The 23,157-nt window shown below is 35.0% G+C and overlaps 1 protein-coding gene across 2 annotated transcripts in view; it reads left to right on the top strand.

Annotated features, from left to right (window-relative positions):
• METTL15 (methyltransferase 15, mitochondrial 12S rRNA N4-cytidine) overlaps positions 1 to 23,157 on the top strand; it is a 95,079-nt gene that overhangs the window by 27,252 nt on the left and 44,670 nt on the right. For both annotated transcript variants that reach the window (XM_074918000.1, XM_074917999.1), the window contains one exon: positions 14,180 to 14,316. In XM_074918000.1, the coding sequence (XP_074774101.1) occupies positions 14,180 to 14,316 (137 nt within the window). The remainder of the gene's footprint in view (positions 1 to 14,179; positions 14,317 to 23,157) is intronic.

Raw genomic sequence — 23,157 nt, 5'->3', positions numbered from 1 at the left:
GAAAACTCTATAGTTCTACAAGGTTTTTATGCTCATTATTTTTGCCAGTGGTGAATGACAGGATTTTTCTCAGGGTCTGTATTATGTTTTGATTGCTATATTAATGTAATAAAGAGTATTAAAGTAAATGATAAGTCATACTGTTCTCACTAGGAGTTTGAACTCATATTTGTGGTAGGAAATTAATCTGGTTTTAATTGCCTGTGAGTCTGAAGTATGTTCCTTTTTGTAAAGCTGATCTCACATAAATATAAATCAGTAACTGCCTGTTCTTTAATTATGTATTAGTGTATTGTACCTGCATACTAGATGAGAATATGAGCATCTCCAGTTACAGTGTATTGGAGGTCATTAAATCTTCTCTGCTCTATGAAGTTTAGTAGCACTGCATTTCTAATTACTGAAAAATGTACTGTGTGTTTGTTGCTTGTTTTAGAGTGGCTATGTTTAGCTACGGTAACTCTGTAAGTAACTCCATAGGGATTTTTGACAATACGGAAAACAATTGCTGTAGCACATGCTATAAAATTAAAGAAGTCTTTTTTAAAAAAACCCCTGTCACTGTAAATAATTTTGAGATATTTTAATGTAAAATTTAAAAATTGTATCAATTATTTGAGAATATTTTCTAGTATTTCATAAATATGATTTCTACCATGGTCCAAAAATACTATATTAATTTCATGAAAAGATGACTAATGTAACCTGCATTCTCAGTAGCAGCATCTCTTCGTTTGCCAGTTTGCACTTGACCTTTTACTTCTTCAGGCAGAGATTATTTCTGCTAAAAGTAATGTAAAAATTCTAGAAAGGACACTGAAATATGTTGGGACCAAGTGATTTGCAGATAATATTTTTATTGGCTTTTGATTATCAGTGTTAGGATTTAGGTGTACAAAAGCTTGCTGCTGTTTAGCAATAACTACACTCATGAATTGGAAGGCTGAACTTTACTAATACTGTTGTTGCCAGAATGAAAACATTGCTGTGATGTAAAGTAGGAATTTGAGCCAGTGCAGTTGCTTCTCTTTCTAAAAAGCATTGTAAGCGAGGATGCTGGTCTAATCCTGGAAGATGTTTTCTGGTGATATTTTAACTTAGCTCCCTATTCATATATCCATTTATGTGATTTGTTTGGATACTAGTAAATTTTCAGATAACTTAGAACAAGGTCTGATTGATCAACACAATACAAAAATGACATATGCAAAAATAGCATAATATTATGGCATGACAAATCTTATTAATAAGTCACAGTATTAGTAGACATGATTAACATCCAGTGCAAGATACAGGGCATCAATCAAGGTCTGGAGACAGCAGGATTCATTTGGCTCTTAGCTATGCTAGTCTATAGCACAGTGTTTTGTTGCTATAGACAGTCCTTCCCTCAACAGCACATCCTCTGCAGTGGTCTGTGCTTCTAAGTAGAACATCCCTTTTATAACATTTATTTTACCTTCTTGCAGTATCTGAAGGAGGCATTATCAGCACAGTGTTTGACATACCATGTTAGGGAAGCAAATGCTACTTGATAGGTTAACATGAACTGACATGATAAGACTGTAAATCCATTGCACAGTTGCTCAAACTCTGTTTCTCATGATCCGCTCATCAACCCAACCATCTGCAAATAGAAAAGCATCTGAATTACAGGCTACCTTTGGCAGCTCTGTGCACCGCATCCTGTTCCAGCGTTGTACTGAATTGTTCATATCCTGAGCAGGAAGCAAAAGTCGTCAGGTGTGACCTTTTCAAAGAAATACTGATCCTAGAGCTGAAGTAAAGTAGCTTGGGTTCACTAATATCAAAAGTAAAGCTGGTAATATGTCATGTTTTACTGAACGTGCCCCAAGCTCACAGTTCTTGAGCACTGCTGTGTTTCTTGAGACAGATAGCACGGTGGAGCTGGAGGACAATTGCTGTGTATTAAGCATGTTGAGTAAGAAATATGAATAGCCTGATCTTTTGCTTTACAAACATTTATGTTTTTTAAAAAAGAGAAATAGCTATAGATTATAGAATATATATTTCATTTGCAAATCATCTGAGCTTCAGTTTCCTAAAGAACAGTATTAATTATGTTGATCATACTGATTTCCTTCTGGCCAATGCCATGGAGAGTGAGTGTGTGTGTTAAAAAGTAAAACACCCCTATAAACATTTCAATTTTGCACGATTGAAATAATTGGAAATGAATAATTGAAGGTTCAGGGTGGTAGGAGAAACATTGTGGTCTTTTCTGAATGCATACTACATGATAACATTGTTCAGAGTGTTTTGAATGTCCATCGTGTGTTTGTAGTTCTATCCAACACTGTAATGGTGTGGATTTGTCTTGGGAGGGAGTATATGGAATATTATGGGTGGGGTTTGTTTTGTTTTTTTCTTAAACCTTTCTTATGAAGCGGAACTTGTGTTATATACTTCATAGAAAACGTAGTGCTTCATGATGTTTGGGGGCTAACCGTTCTTAAGAGATGGCTAATGCCATGTTACTTTGGGTTTCTGCATATGTAATTAAAGCTTTCACCTTCAGCTGGTGAGTTTTAGAAACCTATTTTTTAATATGTTCAGATATGAGTTACAGAGAATGAAATTAAGGAGTAGCACAGAAAAGGAGAGAAGGGAACTTGCTGAGTTGGTTATTGGAAAAAATGTTAATAAGCTTTTTGCATGAATAATGATAAAAACAAATGGGAGATTATTCTTAGATCACTGCCTTTGGATTTCCTCTTATAGAAGAATAATGTATTTGAAAAGATGTAACTTTTTGAAATGTCCATTACTTAATCAGTAGGGAATATTACATGAAATAATAGTACCAAGAGAAAGCTATTTAAAGAGTTTGGATGAGTAGATTTTTTTGATGTTGAAGGTAACTTACTTTTCTTAACAACACCTTTCATTCATAATGTAGGTGAACTGGTAGCTATGTACAATTTATGATCTTGTCTTTATGTGTCAGCCAAAGATGAACAATAACAATACGTTATTTTTCAAGGAGATTTTTTTTTTTTTTTTTTTCTGGAGAATGCCATAGTCCTTTGTTGGTGAGTTTTGGTTGTGGGTTTTTTTGTGTGGTGGTGTTTTGTTTTTTTTTTTACTGTGGTATGCTCAAAACCAATCTAAGCGTGTATATTTACATTGTTATTTTCATATATTTGTACAATTAGCAGGAGGACTGTTATCAATAATTATTTATAATGTTTCAGACATATAATTATTATCTAATGATAGGAGACATTTGTGAGATTTCTACACACTCTAGGTTTTTAAGCATGTTAGTCTGATCAGAGTTGTAAATTGAGTCTAGCCATGAACTTCAGTTGACAGGAAAAAGACTCCATATGTCTTTCAGAAGAAAAGTGATCCTACTTCCATTAGTCTCTTTTAAATAGATTGTTTGTTACCACAATAAGATGTTTCAAAGTCAGCACAGACATTTTGGATTGTTCTGTGTAACTGAGCTGGTGTAAGTGACTTTACCTGTGTGTGACTTTGCAGTGGCACTGCAATTAACAGGTTTGCAGGTTTTGTTTGTAAATATTATTTTAAATAAGCTTTTACAGAAACACTTTACATTTTTACTCTTACATAAATGTGTTTACAGTGACCTAAGGGAAATGGTTCAAAGTTCATTTTGGATGATATTCTTTTATTTGCTGCACACAGTGACCATCATAATTGGTTCAGAAATAATTGTAAAAATAATGTAAAATGCAAAATGATACCTGAAATAAACTCTTTGTAGAGAGATTTGAAATTATTTCCTTTTTGTCTCTGACAAGTTATATATTAATAGCACCTTTTAAATGATTACAGAAATGAAGTTTAGATTCCTATTGGTGGTTATAATTTTCTGGTCTGTGTTGTTCAGAATGTGTGTTTAAAAAAAGGCAATTCTAAATTTCATTTTTCTATTCCATTATACTTGACCATAAAAACGACTCCAACAGATGTTGACATGTGGCTTCAAAAGTGATGTGCTGCAGAACAAAGATTTTCTGAATGTACCTCAAATAACATCGTTGAGGCTTATGTTAGAAGTTTTGCTGTAGTCTGCAAAAACTAATCTTAAAATTTCTTTGAGAAAGGTCATTGTCCATGTGGGAAAAGATGACATGATGATTGTTTGCTTTAGCATAAAAAATATTTACAAAATATATCTAGTGGATTAAAGGGAAGTGCTGTAAGAAGCCTGCATGTTGAATACATGAGCCTTCAGGATATTTTTTTTTCTTTTTAATGTAAAAAAATTACAAAAGAATACAAAAATATGCTTTGCGTGCCTTCTCAATTACCGTGTTCAGCATATCAAAACAATATTTTTAACATAATTGTCTTTTGAGAGCTGTATGGGATAATCTGTACTGCCGTAATCTGATTCAAAATCAACAGATCATGGAAATCTTGACAGTAGGCTTGAGTTATGCATTCTTAGGAGGTGACATGGAGAAAGAGGATAGGAGAAATGTAATGTTTATGTCCTTCTATTGGTGAACAATTTCAGCAGCGAATGAAGTTTGGATCAGATGCTGGTGTGAAAAACAAACACCCCAACACTTTTCTGCTTTCGTCTAAAATACTTGCTGCACAGAACAGGTTTTTTGCTATTCATTCAGTTTCTTATGAAAGCATCTGAATTGGAGCATCATGGCATCGCAGAATAATTATCTTGAATGTGATTAAAAATCACATTCTGTAACAAGTAGGTGGTTTTGGTAGCATGGGAATGCTTGAAATCACGTTGGTCCCAGAAATAGCTGAAGTGGTTTATATGGAACTAACTCCTTGCTGTGGTAAGTCACTGGGGCAAAGTGACTGTTAGAGCTCCACGGTACATCGTTGTTCAGTTCTGCTATACCTGAATAACCTTCATTGTACAGCACAGAATGCGTAGATGTACACAGGTTAATGTTGGCGAGAAAAAAGTGTTAACTTCAGGTTTTGGGGTGATTATAAGTAAATTTGGACAAAAAGGATCAGTATAATTATTTTTTATTGACTTTACTAGTTTTATCATTGCTATCATACATATTATATAAAATTACCGAACAGCATTTTTTTATTGTTCATTGGTATGCATGCACCAATGTGAAAGGTAATCTACAGGCCCTTTAAAATTTATATATATATATCTAATTAAAAAGATTATTAAAAAAGCAAAACTATGTTTTTCTGTTATTAAATTATTGTGTAATATATTGCTACATGTTGCAACATTGGAAGTTTATTTCAATTAGGATAGATTTATTCTCTTTTTCCACTTTCCTACTTTTTTTTTTTGTTTCTTGATCCACTTGGATAATTATATTACAATTAAGGCACTTGAATATGCCCATAAATTCCCAGTTTTCCAAGGTGCATGGTAATCTCATACCGTAAAGCATTTTGATGAAGTAAAAGAGGAGTGGAATTGAAGAAAAACCTCAAAAATATACAAGCACTGATACTTTTTACTGTATCCCAAAGAATGTCAGAATAGCTGTTAAAAAGGCCTGAATGAAATGTTTATAACTTCATTCTGCTAAGTATTACAGATTTCAAAGAAACAGAGCCTCTTCTTCCATCTTCTGTCATACTGACCAGACATATTTTGGGATCAAGAATAGTTGCTTGTATGCTGAAGTTGTAATTGGTCTTCTGTTGAAATCAGAAAATGAGTTGCAGTAGCATGAGCTGTATTACTTGTTCTCATCAATTACTACTACTAGCTGGGAAGGAGGAGACTGCAAATAGAAACAGTTCTAAGATTAGTAAATTTGACTTGTTTCATTGAACACTATTTCTTTTCAAATGGTAGTTCTTCCTGCTATTAGAAACATGCATATGTATGTGTATTTATGCGTGTATTAGCTGTATTTTATTGATAGTCTGTGGGGGTCAGAACTGATGCATTTGCACCCATTCGTTCTCTATGCACACTAATCTTAATATTTTTTAAAATTCTGTGTGGAGGATGGATGTGGAGTGAGCTGTGGTTTTGGGAAGGTTGCCTTTTTAAAGTGGTGTTTGCCACTCTCTCCTAACAGAAGCTTGTTCAGCGTCTTGGGCATTCTCAGTCCAGCCTGTTGGCTGGAATAGATGTTCAAGTCTCTTTGGTGGATCACCATCCTCTTCTGTAGTGACAGTCAGTTCTGTTTCCTGTTGTGGTTTAACAGAATATGGCTATTTGAAGAAGCTTGGAAAGAAATATGTTGAAGTTTGGATATAGTTTTCCTTCTTAGCATCACTTTTTAGACTTCTGATTAACTTTCTGTCTTTGTTCATTGAAAAACTATAGGTTCAGTGAGGTTGGTGTTAACAAAGGCCAATACTGAGAATTAATTTTCAATTTAGTGCTGGTGGATTTTGAGCTTTTCAGAAGGGAAGGAAAACATTAAGTAACTGAGAAGACTGCCTTTTCTCACTGTGGACCTTAACATATATGCCCAAACAATAGTCTCTGTGCTTTATTCAAGAAACATTTACTCCAGTAATTATTTTTAAGATGTCTATATTAATTCACACCTTTGCAGTTATTAGTTGTGAAAGTGTAATAAAAACATACAGCAGATCAACTATTTATTGAAAAAAAAATCACTGCTAGAAAAAGATTCCTATAGAATTCCTTGTCTCTGCTCCCCACTTCAGCTCAATTTGTTCTCCTCGTGTACATGAAATAGTTCAGTGTATTAAAGGGGTAAGTTGTGCCAAATTCAAGATGTTTGAACAAGAGGTCAGATATATTTATGCTTTAATGCACTTAGAGTTGATATTTCAAAAATAAAGCAGAGTGGAAAACAAGTTGTGTTGTGACAATGAACAATTTCTGTTATGAATAACAAGGAAATTCAGACAACAAGTGTAAAGAACATGACTCATCGTAGAAACACCAGGAGAATGAAGAAGCAAAAAACATCTTGCAATGTGTTGATTATTTTGTTTATGATCTTACTCTTCTATTCCTGGGATATTTATTTTTTTTTTCTCACAAACCGATGGAATAGATACAAATAAAATAAGGCTAAGTACTTACATACCTACCAACAGTGCCTGGCAATGCAGTAATAAATTAAATATTTATTGTTAGTCTTAACAAACAGGTCTCTTCAAAATACAAGCTACTGGTAGTTTGACCTTCTTTCCATTTACAAGAAAACACTAGCACTTATTTCCAGTATGGAAAGTTTTTTATTGTGACAAATGTTGGCTTGTTGTCCCACTAAGAATAATCAGTGAAAGCAAAGAGAAGTGCTGTGACCTGGTCATGACTGGCTTGGAATACACTAGTGGAGGGTGGCTTCAGTATCAAAGAAATAAGTAATTTGTTTTTGTGAACTTATTTTTGTTAGAATATCCAGTATAACAGCATGTCAAGAAAAATTACTATTTATATATTTGATGTCTCAATTGCATGAGTCTTTCTCCATTTTATTATTTTTCTTTCTTCAAGCAGTAGATACCAGGTATTTTCTTTTCTTCTAATGAGCTGCAAAGTTAGGCAGCATAGATGCTGGACAGTTGTTTTTCCCTTTTTCTTTGCAAAGTTTGGTTCAAATAAATCAGTATTCTGGTATTTGTTTCAAGCCTGTAAAAAGTGCCGTTTTCTTTAAAAAAAATTATGCAAGTACTGAAAAGATACTAATTTTGTTATTGTTACTCTTTCTAACTCCTAATTTTTATTCTGGAGGACAGAACATGGGAGTGTGAGGGTATGTTGGGGCTGGGGCTGTGTTCTCTGCTGTGGCAGCAGGGTTTGTGGGTATATTTCCTGTCTCTACCTCCCACGGGAAAGTTCTGTGATTTTTTTAGTTACCGTTTGTGAAGCCTAGTTTTGAGTGGAAAGTCCTCCATCTGGCATGTATCACTGTTAAATATGATGTTCATATATAATATTGATACAGTATTGGTGATGTGTATAGTTTTTCGAAGTTATTTTTTCTCATGTTTTAATCTTTGCATTCGTATTGTTTTGTATGCTGAAAAGAGCACTACTCTTGGCTTGGTTTTGCACACAAAGAAGTACATACTTCCTATTAGATGAAAGAGGCGACTAGTTAAGTAGGCTTCTTTTCCCTTCTTTTGGCCCACTAGTAGCATTTTCCTCTTAAAACTACACCTGAACTATTTTTGATGCATATATTGTAAACAGCAAAATTGAGTTACATCTACATTGTACAGAGGTTGTGTGTTGTAATATATGTAGTATTAGTTTGTCTTTCCATGACTGGCCTAACATTCTGTTTGACCGACGAGACAGCTGTCTTCATTACCTTCTAAGTGATTTGCTCATGCTGTGCTTGGTTCTTATGAGCATTTAATTTGTGAGGAGGATACTCCAACAAATGTACTCTGAAGGATACTGCAAAATATTCTGCTCAGTACATTATCCTGCTATACTTGAATGACTGCCACTTAAAGAAAAATTTCTTTAGACAAGAAGGGGAAAATGCCAACAATATGATACAGGAGCATCAGAGGGAAATTATTATATGGTTGTCCCTTCTGTGAGTACGTGTTAAGTCTTTGGAGGAAGTGTGAAACAGAGCTGGAGGAAGGAACTGCATTTTTCCAGGAAGGTTGACTTGAGATTTAATTTTTTTTTTTTTTTAATTTTTTTAAATTTTAAATCAGTGAATTTGGGGTTAAGATGGTTCAGGTGGTAACACTTGCTGAAGGCAGAGAGGATGGTCATTATCAATATAGTGTTGTGGGGTTTTTTTAATAGAAAAAAGTAGATAAACAGGGGTTGAAGAAAAATTATTTGGTGCAAGGTCATTTTGGGGGGAATAACAGGCTCTCTTTTTTTTAGAAGAAATTCATGTTATCTGTTGGAAAGAGCCATGGAGAATGCCCTATGTGTACTAGTTAATTATAGCATAGTAATGATCTCATTGTATTGTATAACTGAATAATGTGAGACCCAGTTTGTCTAGACCTAAACAGCAGAAATACAGTCAATGATGGAGAAGAGAGAGGCCGCTCGTGATGTACTGATACCTGGGATAGAAGACTGTAAGGCATAGTACTTCATGTACTATATTTCGACTCAGTATGTCTTGAATATTTTGTACAATTTGCCAAAGTCTCTTTGAGATTTTGAACAATTTGTCAAAGTCTTCTTTGAGACTATGTCAGGGTTGCAAGAGAAAGAAAAAATGTTTTGTGAACAATCAGCTGATTGCCATGAAGTGCTTGAAAGAGTTAAGGTTAGTAAAGGAAAATAGAGGTGTACATGTAAAGGATCAAATTACTTTAAGAACATGATGAAGTTCTTATCTTTAAAAAAGAAAGAAAACAGAGAGTAGAACTTACTGGAACTAGCGAGAAAACTTGTTTTTAAAAATATGTAAAATGCAAGTCTCGTAATTTCAGTTTATGTATGTCATGTTTGAGTTTCAATTTTGTCTAACCTGCGGTCTCATTTTGTTACACAGTAAAGGAAAAATAATTGCAAAGGCTATCAGGTATTGTGCAGTATGCTTTATTAGATATGGAGCATAATCATAAGCAGAATTACAGATGGCTTCAGTCATCATAGTAAAATGAAGTGCTTAAGGTATTTATTAGAAGATAGCTTGTCAATGTAAAGTCTTGTATAGAAAAATGGGGAAGATGAACTCCTTGTGTATCTATCTCTGAGCTAGTTGTAAAATGAAGGCTATAAAGTTTTTGTTTGTTGCTATCTGTGTGTCATGGAAGAGCCAAATGGTTTCTAAAACGTACAGTCACAAACTGATTATAGAAATCCCGAGGGGAACTCTGATGGGGCTATCATAACTTAACAATGGAATGGTGAGTCACTGCAGGAGGAATTCATGTAATAATCTTTTCTGGTATTTATAGGACCAGGAGGATAAAATGTCATTTAATTTTATTTGATTAAAACCTAATAGGCAAGAGAGAAAGGGGAAGAAAAAAAAGAAGTATCTTTCTTTTATTTCAGGAATGAATGAAGAATGGAATATAGAAAAAGCATTTTATGAAGCACTATAGTATAGTAAGTAATTTTAAGTCTGATCAGTGCTCCAAAATGGTTGTGTTACCAAATAAAATAATAATTATTATTAACTTAAGGTGATATTTACTTTTTTTTGGTTCTAGATGCAAAGTGTTGCTTTTGAGTGGAACAGTTAGATCTGTATGAGTTCTTGCTTGCCGGTTTAGGCATATGTATCCGTGCAGTTCAAAGATTATTCATGGAAGGTCTTGTCTTTAAAAAGTTATGCTAAAATGTACTTAATGTAGCCTTAATTAGGTTTGCTAGGATGCCAGAAATACTTTAGCCTATTCTATTCACGCTGGTGATGCAGTATTTTGTCCAGCACTGTGTGTTCAGTCGTGCAGTCACTTCTGGTTGAATCAGAGCTGTATCTTCTTTTATGTAGTGCTCCCAATTTAAAGATCATGTTACAGTTGTCTGCTGTTGCTTAAAGGTTTGGTTGGTTTGTGTTGGTTCTTTCAGAAAGGGCAATACAATTTGGTGAGCTTGTGTTTATTCACAGTGAATGCTTGCATGAATTCTTAACTAAAGCTTTTAGATGCTCTCACAATGTCATGGTACATTGATCCTTATCCTTTCTCTTCTTTTTTCCTTTGCTAGTGTTAATTTTTGGTTTATTTATAAGATCATCTGTATCATTCGTTAATGTTCCACATGTATAAGAGGTTTATCAAGCTTAATCAAATTTAAAATTACTGTAAACAGAGGCAGATGTGTGTGAGGAAAGGTGAGGTTGCTAAGCAAAATAACAAATACTAAGTATCCTTGAATGAGCGACAAGATCCTCGAAAAATTGTTTGGGGGGAAAAAAAAAGGGGCAGTAATAAGTATTACTTAAATAGGAAAATTGTCTGGATATATGCTTGGCTGAAAAGATCCCTAACTCATCTTTTCATTTTCTGCTGTTCAAACTTGATGAAATGAAAGATCTTCTCTGTAGAACAGAAGCATTGGTGAGAGAAAGGCACAAAGGATCAAATCTGTGTAATACTTTCTAGAGATCACCAAATAAGAATTAGTTGTTTAGAAAATTAACATGTGCAATAAATAAATGAATTGCTAAATGTATTGGTGAAGAAAGACTATTTTCTGGAATTTAACATTACTAATGAGTTTAAGTGGAATAAACTTCCTGATTCCAAACTGCTGATACCTTCCAAAAAGAAGATACCTTCTATTTGGAAGATATCAGGAGCTGATTCTAGTACTTTCTATACCTTCCTTGACTCTTCTTGCCAACACTGTAAGTCTGTTTCAGGACAGGCAATGTTGAGATTTTCAAAAATTTTAGTGGTAGATTTCTAGCTATGATGTCAAATAAGAGCATTTCTTTGCTGTTTTGTTTTGTTTTGTTTTTTTAACAAAACAACCAAACCCAACCCAGAAGATATTACTCATGTTGATTAAATCTATTTTTTCCGCGAGGAATTATGCTGTAATTTAGATTGGCTTTCATTTGTGTTGCTACAAAATAACTGCAATCCTAAATAACACTTGAGCTGTTGTGACCAAGTTTTTTGAGTACATTTTTGAGTGGGTTAATCCTATGCAAGAAATAAAAAGGTGCTTTTAATTTTCTATTGATCCTTCACATTTTTCTAAAGGGATTTTTCTACAGAGATGGAAGATAAAAGTGAGAGGTCTGCTTATTGCTTATGTACATTATTTCTGGTAAGGATTACATGGAAATAACTGGAGTGGAAATCAATATCAAATATTACTCGGAAATTTTAAGAGTAATTTAAGAGGATTTGTGTATTTTCTGGAGTTCATGTTAATTTTTGCAATTTTGTAAGTTAAATGCCATTTATGCTTTTATATTACTATAATACAGACTTTGCTAATTAGTTTAATATCCCACTCAATAGCCAGTACCAGATTTTTACAAGGATAGTATTAAGTAATAGGAGAGTGCAAAAAAGCCCCCATACCCCATATCGTAAGAGAGGTTCTCTGAATGAATGACGCAATCCAATACTGGATGATGAGCCAACCAGAATTTTTCCTTCATAAACTTTGTAAAATATTATGGGAAAGTTCTGCTTCTAGAGCATAGGCTTAGGAAGCATGATGGTATAACACAAAGAAATTCAATCATGACTACGTAAAGATCTTGAAAGATCATAATTTTCACTTCTAGCCACAGTAGAGTTGTATTATTAGTCTCATGAATATTCAGTTTGATTATTATGGATTTCCATTAAAAAGCCTTTATTTATCTTTTCTAAAAACTTTTTTTCTGGGAAAATGTTTGATACTTCCTTCGTTGCCTTTGAATTTCTGTTTTTATCCAAAGGGATTTTGTTGTTGAATCTTTCAAGAGATAAGTAAAAAAATTTCTCGTAGTTAAGTAAAAGGTACTTAACTTTGGAGTATATCATTTTTGTCAATAAGTTTAGTTCACATTAATTTCTATTTAATATGATTGCACTTGATAAGTGGTCTTCAGAAACTGTTTCACATAAAAAATAATTTGAGAAGTGTAAAAAACCCAGGCAGTTATTTATGTTGAAGGATACAGAGAATTTGTTCTTCTACTTTAGCTTGCAGGAAGTCTGTAGTACTGCTGTTTTACAGATAAAAGAAGACTTAAACCAACATTAATTTCTACCTAATTTTCTTGTGTTTCTCCCATTAGTGGACTCATGCAGTCCAACCTGCCTTGGTTCAAGGTGACTGGCTGCGTCCCAAGTCATTGTTTCTTGGGAAAGTCTCAGGAGCAAAGCCTCCTAGTCAGCCTGTTGATCAAATGGAGCCTGACTACAGAAAACTCTCTAGAATGAGACTGCAATTTCCTCAGGAGAGCAGTGTTTGTGTTTCCAGAGTCTTATCTCAGCTGCCCTTCTGCTGCTTCCTTGCTTTCTCTTGTCAGGACCTGCTGCACACCAGTTGCTCAGTCTCCCCTCTTTGCAGGCAAACCATTTGCTCCAGATGTTCTTGTCTGTGCTGTGGCTGGGAGTTAATCAGTCTTTTGAAGTAGTCATCTCTGTGCAAAATTTGATGACCCTATCACCCTCCTCAAGTATGACATAGAAAGCCTTTTTTGTTTTTTTGTGAAGTTTCTGATGGTGGGAATGTGGAATTTCCATTTATTTTCAGGAACTTTAGGTTTCAGGAGAGTTGCTATAGGAATTTCAAAGCCCAGTTTTACTCCACTTGTGTTGAATTTGTACCTGTGTATGTTTTAGAGTGCTTTCAAAGCTACTTGAATGTGTCATGAGTTTTGTCCAAAGTCTGAAGAGTATGACTCCGTCTATTACTAAAAACCTTCCAGTCTTAGTTTGTACATCCAAAAAACCAGACATGGTGTGTGTTCATGGGCAATAAGTATTCCTTGGGAGCAAGGTAATAGATATTGTTTATCAAAAGGTGTAACTCAAGCCCATAGAGCACCAGTGATCGAAATGGGATTGCTGTTAAGGTGGATGTTCCTGTGCTATCCTACATCTAATTAGCACATGTAATGATGATAGAGAAGATACACCAGATAGCCCAATCCTGCTGTATCTTGGTAACCTAAATACAGAGCTTTGTCCGTGCACAGTGAACCAAAATCAGTGGTACTGTGTCTTGAAAACTTATATTTTCTGTGCTAGTTAGGTTAGTTCCAGTCAGGATGGATGGAGATAGATATATAGATATATATATCTATCTATCTATATGCCTGTGCTGCCATCACACTTTGATCTGTGGTATAAAACTATGATAGTGTAATTTTTTTAAATTGATATACATACAATATGTCAGCCTTCCTTGCAGCCGCGTTCTTACAAAGCAGCTGGTGCTGAGTACTTCTCATAGTCCCATGTCCTTTTGTATCCATTGAATGAGCAAGTCCAAACAAAGCAGTCAGGCAAGTGGCGTTCCTCTAAACTAAGAATGTAAGGAAATGGGAAGAGTATGAATCTGCAGTTGGCTGTACCAAATGATTGCCCTTTTGTTCTGAAAGGATTGCTGGGGGTGGTGGTGGGTTACAGCCCTTAAAAAGATTACTCTGACATGACCGTAATTCTGCATAAAATAGACAGAATAAATAAATACTCTATTTAAATATTCATTAAAAAAAGGCATTATGACTATATTGAACGGTATGTTTTCCTCCAGCATATGAGATCAACAAAAGAAGTTTTTAAATTAACAGTCGGTTTGTTACTGTTCTAAGGTAAAGGTGTTGTCTTTTTTACTCAACAGCGTTTCCTTGATATGACGTTTGGAGCCGGAGGACATACTACAGCTCTTCTAGAGAAAGCCAGCGACATTACAATATATGCACTAGACAGGGACCCCACAGCTTATAAAATAGCTCAGCAGCTTTCAGAATCGTACCCGTAAGTTGTCTTCTCCTGTCTTAAATATGGTCGAGCTAAGGTTGATACTGTTGTATTACATACACAATTTTATATACTTTTATAGTTTTTATATAAAGTTTTTAAAGGCTTATTGTAGAGTAGTATTATATGCTTTATGTACCCCATTAAATAAGAGATCCAATTCACTTTATTTATGAGTATTTGCATGTAAGTTCTTCTGAGTTTTTTCAGAGGTAAACGCATCTTCTGTACTCGTGTTAATTTTGACTGTGCATCAAGTAGCCGATTTTATATTTAAAAATTGATTTGAAGAAGGTTCTTGAGCTCTAATGGCAGAGTTATACAAAAACGTAGAGTTTGTGGTAAATATTTCACAAAAAAGAATTAAATTAGTACACTTAAATTAATGAGTTAATTTATGGCTTATGTATATTGTCATTTTTAAAAAACAAAAAATAATTGTAATTCAATATTAGTTTTGATAAATATTTTGCCACTGACTTCAGAAACTACTAAACAATTTAATAAGAGGCTCTGTCTATGTGAAGCTCATGCTTCAATTTTCTTTTTAAATAGTCTTGAATTTGCTAAACAGAAAAAAGGCTAAATGAAAATGCTAAGGTTTTTTGTTATACAAAGTTCTTGTTCCTTTACTCAAGAAACAGCCCAGTCAGAGCATGACTACATTCATACAAGAGTGTGCAATAAATGGAGTTGAATGGGAGCTTTTCAGAAAGTGCTGTTGTTTAAATTTGACCAAGAAGTAAAAATATGTAGATAAAAAATTAAATAATACTAAATAATTAATACTTAGGAAATTTAGGGAAAATAGGAAGAAGAGGACACCTACTGTAGGTTGAAAACGTTATTTATTTCAGAAGATTTTTACATGGGGAAAAGCAATTCTTTCCAATAAAAGAAACTGGAAGAGGTAGATAAACAGTTGGCTGTTCAGTCATGTATCCCCACATAAAAAGGAGTTCTAAGGCAGCAGCACTGTTCAAGCAATGCAGAAGGTATTCCTCACCTTTTCTAAAAGAAAAGGCTAAACTGTGCATTCCTTTCTTCAAGTGCCATTGTCAGAGGCCCAGTGGGAAGAATGCAAGCATGTGACAAGACAGCATAGCTTAGTTCCAGTCATCCTGCTCTGTAAGACCACTTAAATGTATTTCTCTAAATTTTCCTTTCTTTGTGGGCTGAAGCAACATGCAGCATATACTTAAATATTTGTGGAATTCCTCTCTCAACTGTTATTTCTCCAGAGAATGCTTTTTTTGACAGAATAATGTGGAGAATATTGTCAAGGAAAGTCCATTTCTTTTTAAACTGAGCCTGCAAACACTTTCCACCAGATGTCATGGGAGCTGTAAAGTCTTCTGTTCTTCATGTCATAGGAAAAAAAAAAAAAGTAGTCCAAATTAAAGCTAATATTATCTAAGAAAAATGTTCAGAAGCATTCATGCAACATGATACAATGATGAACAGTCCTCTGACTCAATCTATGTTCATCTGAAGTATCCTAGCAAACCTGGGTGTGAAGGAAGTTTTATTTTCCACGTGGGTGAGGAGATCTTACAAGTGTTAGATGTTGTTCTGCCAATGATTGACATTGTTAATTCTCTACTTGCTTATGTCTGTGAAAAGATGAACTTTAATCAAAATAGTATTACAGTAGATGTAACTTCCTATGGCTTTATAAACAAAGAAGGTCTCCTAGTTCCTATTTTTGTTTGTAAAATCATACAAACTTGGTTACGTGGACTCCAGACATGGCGTTGTCCACCTTTACAGATGCAAGTTATCATTAGAATGAAGTGGATTCTGAAATAACATAGTGTTAGTGAAGAGTCATAATCACCGAAAGATGACTGAGTGCCACTTGAACGTATATTGTAAGATACAGAGCAGTTGTCTTACTCGTTTTGTTTTCTTCCCTCATCTCCCATCTTTCCTATTAGAAAGAACAGGTGGGTTCTTTTTCAGAAGGTAAATATATCTTTTTTTCATAATAGTTTACGTTGAAAATCAAGGTTAAGAAAATGTTCATATATGGTGTATGTGCTCATTGTTAATCTGCTTTCCCTGGGAAGACAGTTGCATAAGCATTGTTAAATTAAAAGGACAAAGGAAGAGCTATATAATTATATATAATTATATTATATATATTTACCTGTTATAGATAAGAGGTAAAGCTAAGGTTTGTTTACAAATCGGTTGCAAGTATAAATGATTTACTTATGAGGTATGGAGCCTTTCTTAAATGGATTTTTTTCTTTCAGAATTCGCTAAAAGATAGTTGATCTAATATTATGAGGTTTTATTGTCTATTTTCTGCACTGCATTAGAAATAAACCTTTTGTCATAATTTTACCAGCTTAATTCAAATCTGTGTTGGCATCAAAAGCTCAGGGAACTCCAGTTGACATCTTTATTGGGTCAGGTCTACTCTCAGGTAAAACAGTTCCCTGGTTCACCAGGGAGCCACAGAAATAGTTGTGTTACCTTAAAAATGGCATTGGCAGCATGTAGTTGGAAGCCGAGAGAGATGTCCCTTTTGGAAGAAGAAAAGCCATAGGGGTAACTGACTGAAGACCTGCAGCACAAAAGTATAAACACTGTTTTTCTGTTCTAGGTTTTTTTCCCCCTCTTTTGTTTAACATTGCTGTTTTGGGATGAGGTTATTTGGCTCGCTGAAAAACTTCATTTCATTTAGAGGTGACAGCACAAGGGTGGGAAAAGGCTGTTACACGACCATGACCAGTAGAATCTAATTCCCACTGTGGCTGAAATGGTGAATGCAAATTTGGGCAAATTCAGTCATATGTCAACTGAAATGTCTTTTGCTGGTTTATTTCTACTTAAAACAGAATACTGTACCTGTTTAATTGAGCCTGTTAATAACTTACGAGCGTATCAACTACATGACAGATCTTGAGTCCTGCGGTAGTATTTGCAGTCCTACGATAAAAAACTTCAATTCTAAATACTCAGTGTTAATTGCTATTGCTTATTCTGGTTAGGTAACATAAATAATTCCAGTAAAATCATGTAGTACTGTTACTCGCTATGAGGCTTCATTTCTTAAGCATCCTGTATCTTAAGTTGCTGAGTTACAAGATTACTAAAATTTAAGTTGCAGAGATATGCCGAAAGATATGGTTGGCAGAGGAGATAGGTATGGCTCAACTAGGGTGTTTTTCTATATTCAGAACTAATAAGTTGAAGTACTCCTTGCACTTAGCCAAAAGACATCTGGGGTAATAAGTCACTGACTGAGAACACTGAGGGAAAATACATTTGATGTTTGTATTTTAACTATATCTCTTTGCTTCTTGGTAGTGATTTTGTCAGATCTAAAATCTGAAGAGGGTGAAGTTCCAACTGCAATTCTCGCATTCATTTAGCTTCTCTGTTTATTATTTTTATTTTTTCTAATATGTAGTGCTGCTTTAATAAGGAGAAAATGGGTCAGGGCTTGTTAGATATTCAGTGTGTGGGTGGGAATCCTTTGACGTGCGTTCTGGGGAAGCCTCTAACTTGGGAATTGCTGCTGAGAATCCAGGAGAACAAGAAAAAATTCAGTCAGTAGCAATATATATTACAAGTAAACCCTTTCACACCCACTGAAAGGGAGAGGTTAGAGAGGTGGCTGAAATCTGGCAATTAATCGGTATCATTGCAAGCATTTAAGTGTGAGAAGCCTATGCAAAGCCTACGCAGAGGAGACAATATGTTCTTTGTAATTCTGTGAGCAGAATAAGAAATTGTGCCACAAAAGTAAGAATAAATAGGAGAAAATTCCTCATACAATTTAACTACCACTTTATTGTAGTTCTGAAGTAATTTTGAGGTGTGAGGGTGCTTGTGGGTTTTGCTTTCAGGGTTACACTAAATTTACAGAAAAAGTGGTATAGAACCATCAGCTGTGCATTGTTTGTTCTGGGGAAAATGCAAATTTTTTTACTTAGTTCTAGGGAACACAGAACTTCTTTTTTCAGCTGCAATAAGCTTATTTTAAGTGCTTGTGAATTGTAGCTGAATTTGATGCTTTTGCTGCTACATGGTATTTATGTAGGCTGCTATTTAACTTTTGACTGTAGTGCATAAGGGGTACAATTAATAGTGTTCAATCAAGGCATAATCTTTATAATGGTGCCTTGACTATTATAAGTAAGTTAATTAGTTACCTATAGCATTATTGCTTTCTAAAGAATTCCCCATCTATGTCAACATCTGGCTGCTTCTCATATGAAGGCAACATAGATAAATGAGTTGCCTTAAATATGAGATAGAAAAATGCAATTGAGAGCACTAAAAAGACCTTTAAATGCCATTACATTAAAATAATGCTTTTCTGTAATTTATTTTGTTCCCTAAAAGGTTTATTTGGGTAACAAACCCAGATACGCTTCCTTATAAAAGCATAAGAAATAAAAATTCTTTCTCTTTTTGATGAAGTTCCAGCTGTGCAGGTTTCAGAATGACTTAGAAACTTTTGCTTGCTTTCATACGTACAGTCTGATCCTTCAATACATCAAGTTCCTTGTTCAAATTTGGGCCCAATTCAAAGTTACCCTGACATGCAAAACACTTGCAAGAATCTACTTTTAACAATTTTTTTTTTTTGCCCCTCTACTTTTTACATTCTTTTATAACTTGTCCTTTTAGTGCTTTCTTAAAACCTTGTGAACTTCAGAGGGAAAGGTTGTGAATGTTGTTTACATGGACTTCAGTAAAGCCTTTGACACCATTTCCCACAGCGTTCTCCTGGAGAAACTGGCTGCTCATGGCTTTGATGGGTGTACTCTTTGCTGTGTTAAAAACTGACTGGATGGCCGGGCCCAAAGAGTTGTTACAGAGTTAAATCCAGTTGGCAGCTGGTCGCAAGTGGTGTTCCCCAGTATTGGGGCCAGTTCTGTTTCATATCTTTATCAGTGATCTGGGCGAGGGGATCAAGGGCACCCTCAGTAAGTTTGCAGATGACACCAATCTGGGCTGGAGTGTTGAGTGAAGTTTGAAAGGCTCTACAGAGAGATCTGGACAGGCTGGATCGATGGGTCGAGGCCATTTGTATGAGATTCAACAAGGCCAAGTACCAGGGCCTGCACAACATTGTGTGCTTTGCACAAGTCCAGGCAGATGATGGCAGTTGCTCTTCCCTTATCCATCAACGCTGTAACACCATCATAGAAGGCCACCAAATTCGTCAGGCAGGACTTGTCCTTAGTGAAGTCGTGTCGGCTGTCACCAATCACCTCCTTATCTTCCATGTGCCCTAGCACAGTTTCCAGGAGGATCTGCTCCATGATCTTGATGGGCACAGAGGTGAGACTGACTGGCCTGTAGTTCCCCAGATCTTTTTTTATTTCCTGTTTTAAAGATGAGGGTTATTTTTCTCCTTTTCCAGTCAGTGGGAACTTTTGCTGGACTGCCACGTCTTCTCACCTGTGACGGATAGTGGCTTGGCCACTTCATCCAGCAGTTCCCTCCGGACCTGTGGATGCATCTCATCAGGTCCCATGGATTTGTGCACCTTCAGGCTCTTTAGATGGTCTCAAACCTGATCTTCTACTACAGTGGGTGGTTCTTCATTCTCCTAGACCCCGCCTTTGCCTTCTGCATCTTGGATGGTGTGGCTGGAGCCCTTTTCATACTGTCTGTTTGAGATATTGCTAGGTCTGGGCAGTCAGTGTGATAATCTACACATGTACAGTATCTCAGCAATCTTGGGACACCTTTAGACAACAGAAGTATAAGCCAAGCAGCTTAATTACATTCCAGCCTGTGAAACTACAGGTTTTAGACCACAGATAGTGATCAAGTAATGAAGAAATGTTCTGTCAAATGTTGGTTTTATTCCATCACAGTTTTTCGTCAGTGTTTCTAGGAAGACTGTAAAATGCTAACTGTTCTTGTGGAATGAGAAAACGGTTTTTTCTTAAGTTGATGAAGAGGGATAAGAAGCTTCTGAAATAATTTAAAACAAAGAAAAAACTTTCTAGGCATTGCTTAAAGAAGTGGAACTGAATGTGAGAGATTTGAATTTGTTTTCCATACAAATGTCCAGATCCTGAATATATTTTTAAGGACGTTGTATATATCTGCTAGCTCAGCTTCATATGGAAGGCAGTGCCAAGTGTTACTTTAACCAGCAGTACTTTTAGACATGTCCATTATATTGTTTTTTTAATTCATCTATATCACTGTGGTATACAACTACTCAGAAAATCTTTCAAGTGTAGTGTTATAGCTCTTAGAGTGTTTCTGAGGACGTTTCTGTGAAGCTTAATTTGGTTGTAGTTTTTTTCTAAAAGGAACAAATGTCTATGTTTTTTAAAGTAAATAATTATGATGCTGAAATAATTTTTCAATGTACATGATCCATAAAGCAGACATCGATTTTTACCTTTCAGCAAGTTTTCCATCTCTTGGTTTTCATGAGAAAGTTTCTTATAGATGTTTAGATGACTTAGGTAGTTTTATATTGCTTTTGTAACCATTTCATTACTAAAATACATGTAAAACATTTTCTGTTTGTTTGAACTTAAATTCTAATTAAAAACATTTTAAAACCTATTTGGCAAAAGAATATTTAGAAATAGCTTTTATAAACATCTAAAGCTTTTTTTGTAGCTGAGCAGTTGAGTTCTGGATGTATTTTCATCAAAGTAACAAACCAGTTTGGTGTTTATAAAAATAATCAGTGTTTTGTAAAGAAAACTGATAGAGTACGTCCTTTTTTTTTTCCATAAGAGCAGAACTCAAGATTCTGCTTGTTCAATGAGAAGGAGGAAGAGAAGAGAGCATAGGTTCTTATTTGAGGGTTTTTACACTTGATAGTTGTTTACGGATCTTTTTGTCCTGTTGAGAACATGATATCCTCATATTTCTCAGCAAAGTTAGTATTTTAGCTTTCTGTTTGTCAAGAGCTGTATATTTAGCTTATTTTTGTTCATATTTACAATAGGAGGCATTGAGACATTCTGCACAAAACAAGAGGACATAAACTGTATTGAAATACTCCTTCTTGTATCAGACAAAGGCGAAAGTGTATTTCATCAGTATATAGATTTTAATTTTTAAGAGGAGAAGATTCCAGCATTTTCATATGAAGGTGGAGATGATATAAATGTGTGGACAAAAAAGTGCTTGTCACTAAGAGAAGGTCAAGATGTGTTGGTATTTAAGCTAAACATGTTGTTTGCTAAGTAACTTAAAAAAAAAAAAAAAGCTGATAGCCTCTGATTCATAACTTTATTCAGATTTGATAAAAAGAAAAGCAGGTAACTAAATGAAAATATTTGTCAACACATTTTTGTATCAGTATTGAGCTTCACACTTAACTATGAAATACACAAATATATAGAGAAGTTACTTGGAGTTCAGAATATTTTTCCGATTGAGTCGTACTTTGAATATTATTATTCTTATTTTAGATACATTAGGATTATGCATATGTGACATAGACCATAAAAATGAATTACTTTGAGTTTGACTACATAATTCTAGTTTTTTTCTTGTCATAATAATAAAAAACATCATTTGCATTTTAATTTGATTTTGGCCTTTGTGACTCAGCTGTGCCAAGTGTTGTGCAGAATATTCAAAGGACTGAAAGTAAAATCAGACAGTTAATTGCTGCCTTTGTATTTGGATGCCTGAAAAATACAGCAACTTATCTTGATGAAGCAGCAAAGATTTGGATAGAGAGATTTCAGAGAATTTCTGTGTAAAACCTTGGTGGGGAAAAGATGTCTAACATGGAATGGAAGTTACCTGTGGCCTTGTCACCACTGAATGGTGCAAGTGTTTGAGACCAATATTGACTAGTAAGTGGTCCTAACTCTTGACACACATAGATTTATAAGAAATAATGCAAATGACATGGTTCAACAGCAGAAACAATTTGTAATATTGGTATTGTTTACTCAACAGTCTTACACTGATCATGAGAAGTTAGAGGCTGCTGGAACTTATGTTTTCAAACAGGATTCTGGAAAACAAAACCAGATTTTTTTCTGATGATGATGTCCAGATTCACAACTCATCTTCAGGGCGATCTGTACCACCTGCTAGGCTAGGAAGGGAAAGAGGGTAAGAAGTACTCCCTTCCCCCAAGCTATTGTGTCTTTATCTTTAGGAAAGCACCGTTATGTTTTTATTCCGGTGTTTGTGTGGGGACCTGAAAACCTGCACATTTGCCCCTTGAGAGAAACTAGGAGCCAATTCCTGTGAAATTGGGAGAGCAGCTGTTAAAAAGCTTACTTTTCTGTTATCAAGTAGGGTTTAATCCACTTCTACATTGTTTCTTCCCACCCATTCTGAAGACAACGTGCTGCATGTTATTTTCCCTAAGTTTAAGGTAGTAGTTCATCTTCCTCCATCTCAGTCATGACTACTAGCTGCTTTTAATGAACAGAGTGATTTGCTGCCAAAGACAAAGCAAAAATCTCATTCAGATGACTGAGCATCAGAACAAGTTTTGAATCCTTGCAGTACAGCCTAGGTTAAGGTGGAGCAATATGTGACCATCCAAGCATGGAGTGGAAGAGTGTACCTGAATTCAACCCTTTTCACGGTCTGTGTTTGTAAAAGAAGTGGATGTTAGCACTTGGTGAGCCCGATATTAAGATACGACCTTCTGGCATTTAGGAATATTTAATCTAAGAACTAATAATATATGAGGTTATGCTAGTACCTTTCAATCTTCTGGAAAAAAAAAAAATTCTGTGTCACAGCAGAATGGAATGTACAGTTTGCTTTTCCAACTAGCAGAACCAAAAATGTGTGCCCATTTTGAATAATCAGTGCTGTCAGTTTGTGAAACTTTACGGTGCAGCAAAGCTCATTTCACTTAGA

The sequence above is a fragment of the Athene noctua genome, chromosome 14 (genome assembly GCF_965140245.1).
Source record: "Athene noctua chromosome 14, bAthNoc1.hap1.1, whole genome shotgun sequence".
NCBI classification, from domain to species: domain Eukaryota; kingdom Metazoa; phylum Chordata; class Aves; order Strigiformes; family Strigidae; genus Athene; species Athene noctua.
Note: the sequence above shows the minus strand (reverse complement) of the source record. Positions and strands in the feature narration are given on the sequence as shown.